The sequence below is a fragment of the Taudactylus pleione genome, unplaced genomic scaffold (genome assembly GCF_031769625.1).
Source record: "Taudactylus pleione unplaced genomic scaffold, aTauple2 ptg001044l, whole genome shotgun sequence".
In the NCBI taxonomy this organism is placed as follows: Eukaryota; Metazoa; Chordata; class Amphibia; order Anura; family Myobatrachidae; genus Taudactylus; species Taudactylus pleione.
Genome location: NW_028285445.1, coordinates 360427 through 365851, shown reverse-complemented (window position 1 = coordinate 365851; position 5425 = coordinate 360427). Strand labels below are relative to the sequence as shown.

General features: G+C 40.4%; 1 protein-coding gene across 2 annotated transcripts; it reads right to left on the bottom strand.

The window, feature by feature from the left end:
• Nucleotides 1-406: 406 nt before the first annotated feature.
• SEC61G (SEC61 translocon subunit gamma) lies at nucleotides 407-5157 on the bottom strand. 2 transcript variants are annotated; one of them, XM_088461405.1, is made up of 4 exons: nucleotides 4962-5142; nucleotides 4265-4363; nucleotides 2063-2165; nucleotides 407-552 (listed from the first exon to the last, which is right to left on the bottom strand). In XM_088461405.1, exons 2-4 carry the CDS (start codon nucleotides 4356-4358, stop codon nucleotides 543-545), a joined length of 207 nt encoding a protein of 68 aa, XP_088317531.1. In that variant the 5' UTR covers nucleotides 4359-4363; nucleotides 4962-5142; the 3' UTR covers nucleotides 407-542. The 2 variants fall into 2 exon arrangements, with proteins under 2 accessions (XP_088317531.1, XP_088317532.1); XM_088461406.1 differs by lacking the exon at nucleotides 407-552 and having other exon boundaries at nucleotides 2059-2165; nucleotides 4962-5157.
• Nucleotides 5158-5425: the final 268 nt, after the last annotated feature.

Sequence of the window (5425 nt, the reverse complement as noted above, 5' to 3'; positions counted from 1 at the left end):
GTGCGCACTCCCATGGGGTCGTCAGTCGCATAGTCAGTTGGGCCTGCATGTAGAGCCGACCTGACGACCCCATGGAGTAGGATGCAGCAGGGGCAGACATATCGGGCGGTGGGGCACTGGATCGTCTAACGTGTACGTACCTTTAGGTAAGAGCTGATGTGGAGATATAATTGTATCCGATACACTACAAGAGTGTGTATTGTAATATCAGACAGTAAGCAACGAAACAAAGCAACTCTGCTTGGATGCGGAGTTGCCTGGTGGTGGTCAAGTGTTAAACACATTTCTACAGCCACCTGCCCCAAGTGCTCTTTTGCTTTCTTATTACAAAGAAGTCACCCGGCAATCAGGTTTTAGGTGGCAGTGCAGAAGTTAATCTACTACTGATATAACAAAGACAACCAAACATGGAAAACAAAGTGTTTTATTACATGAACCAGGCCAAATAAAATATACATAGAAAAAAAAAAAAAAAGTTAGAATTTATCCATTAACACATTGTAGATGTTTAAAATCCAAGCCATCATCTGAACCGAGGGGGACTAACTGCCACTGGGAAAAAAAAAAAAAAAAACATTTGTTAGTTGCAATGAAAATTAATGAAAATATGCAGTACGCTAAGGGGGCAATCCAATTAGGTGAGAGTTTTCAAAAGCAAGTTTGTTTTAGGAAACTAGTAAACATCGCACAAATGCACAGTCCTGAAAAATCAGAGATCCAATTACTGTCTATTTGCGCTACTCGCAGCAAGGGTATGCAAATTTTAACATGTGACTTGGGAGAAGGGCATGAAAAAGTGGGGAAAACCATCCTGGACCCCAAAACAAGTTACAAATTTGTTAGAGTGATATCGAAGGCTGGTAGTGGGAATATAGAAAGTACTGGAGTATTTTAATTTGTCAAATGGGCATTTTTTATTTTTCCAACAAAACTTTTCAGAAAATGCCATCCGCAGGAGTCTGGGGAGTCAAAGGATGTCCATTCTGCACGTGTAGAACAAATTTTCTCTCTAAAAAAACCACAGCAGGGCGGTACGGTCACACCTTGTCAGCTGAAGCACAGCTGGCTGCGTTCGCATCCCATACGACCACGTCAGTTAAGTGGTTTAAAAAAAAAAAAAAAAATTATAAATCTACACCCAGAAAAAGAGCTTAAACATTAAATGCTGCTATTTTATAATACTATTTATTTTAGTCTTCTGCATATTATTTGTTTATTTAATTTTCCTTATTGGTACTGTTATTTTTAATTTAAATTTATTTAATTTGCTTTTCTCTCTCTTTAACGGTAGTGGTTTCAGTTATATTATTACACATATACAGACACTATACTACACACATCACATACACTATTAATAGATCCCATAGTTACACAATAATATTCACCATTATTAAAGCACTTCCCACCCATTGCATTAATATTCACTTCCTATTGAAAATAAGAAGCATGGAAGCAGCAAAACCCAAGGTGCGCTACTATTCTTAATACTTTATCTAAACATTACAATATACTAGCACCCATTTACATGTACCCCCAGTTTAACTACAGCAATTTTTTTTCACAAAAAAGACATTGCTTTATATAATTTTTCAATACTTATGCAAATATGCAGAAAACAGTCCTTTGACTCAATAGAAGATTCCCAATTACTTTTATTAGGGCTATTAATACACTTCTATATTGATTACCTGGGACAGTTAAGCTTTTTAGGAGGTACAGACTGTCCACCCCCCCCCCCAAAAAAAAAAAAAAAAAAAAACTTTCCTTCGCTATTCACAGCATTCGCACATATGAGTTTGCCTGTTTTGTAATGGAATAGGGCGAAAACGGGAGCGTGCATTGTGTAAGTAGGCGAAAGCTTCGCCTCAAAACAGGCAAAAAACATTGCGCTTATCACCAATCTCGTCTTTTCTCCGCTAATTGAATCCAGCCCTTAATGTTGTGAATAAGGTGCATTGATTGATCCCCAGAAGAATTTACTAGATGAAGAGAATGGAGGTAGGGATGCGATGTGGGCTACCCCTTAAAATGTTTATTTTGTACTGAAATTAAAATTACTTACACAATAATGTTGTTAATAGGGATATGGATAAGTTTTACAAAGAATCCAATAAATCCCATTATAGCAAATCCAATTGCAGTTGCCATCGCAATCTTCTGAAATTCTGCAACAGAAAAAGGAAAAAAAAAAAAAAAAGTAGAATTACATGTCTAAAGCTTGCATAACAGTAACAAAACTCAATATCCAGAGAAAAGAAAAGGTAAGTTAGGTTGCTTGTTAAAGCGGTCAGTGGGCTATCAGGACACACTACATGCCACCGATGATCGACGGTTTGGCCATTGATGGCAGACATGATGGTCATCTGCCATCGATGGTATAGAGCCCAGCAATGATTGTTTCCTTCTCCACCCCTGTTGTGACTTGCAAAGACCCTCCCCTGATTGGCCGCTGCCAAGTGCATTATAAACCACGAAGCATCGGCCCCTCTCGTTGGCCCCCTGCCCCCGTGGCAGAGCAGGGATGTCCATCAATGCTAAGCACCAATGGAGAGAGAGAGTCAGTCTCTCTCTCATATGTATGATCGTGTGTTTTATTTTCAATTATATTATTACAGCACAGTTTTATATTATATTTTATATTGCAGTAGCTTAATTTACAGACTGATTTCTGCTGGGGACAATAGTTACCTGCAAAATAAGTGTCCCTTCCATCACCAGAAACAGTTTCACGTTTACAATAAAAAACCTTCACCCCTTCCCATCACTTAAGTTATGGAAAATATTTGGTTGACCTGCTCATAAATTACATCCATTCAGAAAAATATCAGGAATGCTTCTGGGTGAGGAATGTATGCAGCCCCCTGGCTAACCCAGCTACCCATCACAGCTCATTCAGCAACTGTGCAAGCATGCACTTCAAACAATAAGGAGACATAGTGAAAATAGAAACAAATCATTGGAATTAGTGAGATTTACTTTGTGCTGAACACCGTACCATCATTATGTGGCAATAATTGCCATTTTATTTATTTATACAAAAATCCATAGCAGTGCAAGAACATTTTAGAGCTTAATCTCTTATTAAACACAATACTTGAGGCAGTGATTCACAGACTTTATGGGTCCCAGGGAGCCTTAATTTAAAATATTTTAGGGAATTACTTCTAAATTTCTGAATCAAATCAAAATTGATGACACGAAGAGCAACCCATCATCTGTCCCAGGTTTTCCCTGCATAGTGATTGGCTGTTTGGAGTCAGCACTACCCGACTGGTTGGAGTAGGGTCTGAGGACTCCAGTCATGCAAGGGCAGTTATCCTCTCTAGTGCCTCCTACTCTCTGCACCACAGTGCTGGACAAAAAGCTATGTTATGGGTCCCTTGTTCTGTTCTCACAGCTCTGCTCGCTTACTCAGTCACTGTACCATAGCAAGGAGGAATGCCCAGCGCCCAGCCACATACGCCTTCCCTACATCACAAACAGCCCTTCTGGTAGCAGATAAATTGCTGTTTTACCCCTAATTGTACCTCTGCAAGGGATAATATGAACAAGAGAAGAGATGAAATCAGGAAGCAACACACAGACTGATATAGGCTGCTCCCCTCTACTTTCCACCACCCCCTGCTTTATCTTCCGGATGATGTAGTATGCAGCAAAACCATTACAGAATAACCACTGCGGTTCCCAGTGGAAAATGCCTGCAACGCCCCCAAGCATCCTTCAGGACTCAGGTCTTTTTTTTTTAATTTTTTTTTTTTATCTTTTTATTAAAATAACTGACGCCAACATTTTTTGGTAAAAGATGTGCTTTAGCAGGGGGGCCAATGCAGAGCTGAATTATTTGCCATAAATGCTCCTGCACAGCACTAAATGTATATGTGGAATTGTGCAGATCGCTGGTCATAGACATCATTATTGGTGTGCACTTGTATCACCCTTATCCTTGGTAGAAAAGAGAAGTCTGAGAACAGGCTAATTTACATGTACCGACAATACTACATAGCACACAACCCATCATCTCTAAATGTAGCCAGAGAATTACATATGGCGTCCAGTTACACCCCCTCCAGCCACACGTGGAGATGAGAATAAAATCCTTACTAGAGCAGGAGACATGGAAGATGTGTGTGAGCGCAACTCTGGATTGGCCCAATAGTGTTTTAGTATCTATATAGAGATCCAAGTAAACTCAAAGTTTTCCACAGGTATTCAAAGGCAAACTATATTATTGGGGCAGTAAAACATCTCTCTCATGAAAACATACCTTTCCTGTCTGGCTTAGTACATCTTTTGACAAGCCTGATGGAATCTTTCACAAACTGGCGGCTGGGCTCAACAAATTGCATTACCTGATCCATGATGTCTGCATGTTTAATTAAACAAAAAAAAAAAGAAATTACATATAGTTAAAATATATACAGAATATTTATATTGAATTTAAAACAATTACAATTTTTTTTCTAATAAACAATGACATAATATTCCCAAAATACACTAGTTAGAAAATAGAACACATTTGGAACATGAATCAGTGAGAAACAGACACCTCATCACTTGGAGGATTAGAGTCAAGTCTAATGTACTATCCTGTATGTGTTATAACTTCCACACTTTCATTGCATTTACTCTTGCTGAGCCATTCCACCCTAAGCCACCTGGCTAGGCTGTGTGTTACAGGGGCATATAGCACTGAGGATCCATATACTGGGGTACAGCCACAGGGCACAGATGAGATAGTGTGTGATACAAAATATATATCAGGATAATGCCCCCACAGGGCGGCCCTCATGTATAAGCGTAGGATGGGCGGCCAGCTACTATTAGTGAAGAGATGAGTACATAGCAATATCACTCGGCCTTGACAGGGGCACCTACTCAGAACACTGCCCAGATCTACCCTCTGCCAGCTAATACGCGGGGGTACCGGTGTATGTGAGTGTGCGGGGGTCAGGTCCTCTTACCTGCTGGTGACGGCGGTAGACAGAGCAGAGGATGACGCTCAGCTTCTCCGGTCAGTATAAGACACGTCGCACTTCCAGCCCCAAGCTTCTATACTACTGACGTCACCGGATGTATGACCCCGCAAAACCAATCTCAGAGCAAGACGTCGGCGTGTAACAGGAATGCGGAAGTAGTTGGCGCTCTAGCCGTCCTCCCCATGACGGTGGTGTGTTGGGAGTCACATAGCGCAGTCAGAGAATGGAATGGTTGCGGATAGATCCCCTTCAGTAGACGTACACTGACGTCATGAATTACTGTCCACGTGGACATATAGTGGGAATAGTAACAAGAGAATAGTCTTTTTTTATTTGCACAACTTTATTATTATGTCATGTTGCGGTCAGGCAGTTACTACGTGTTGCACATTTGAATAAAAAATGAATAATTGCAGACCCTCCAACATGACCAGTTCTATTATGTACAA

Excerpts from the sequence above, each read along its gene's own strand:
- SEC61G (XM_088461405.1), bottom strand. The coding sequence starts at position 4,358 with ATGGATCAGGTAATGCAATTTGTTGAGCCCAGCCGCCAGTTTGTGAAA. Across the intron at positions 2,166-4,264 it reads TACTAAGCCAGACAGGAAAG|AATTTCAGAAGATTGCGATG; the intron begins GTATGTTTTCAT and ends TTTCTGTTGCAG.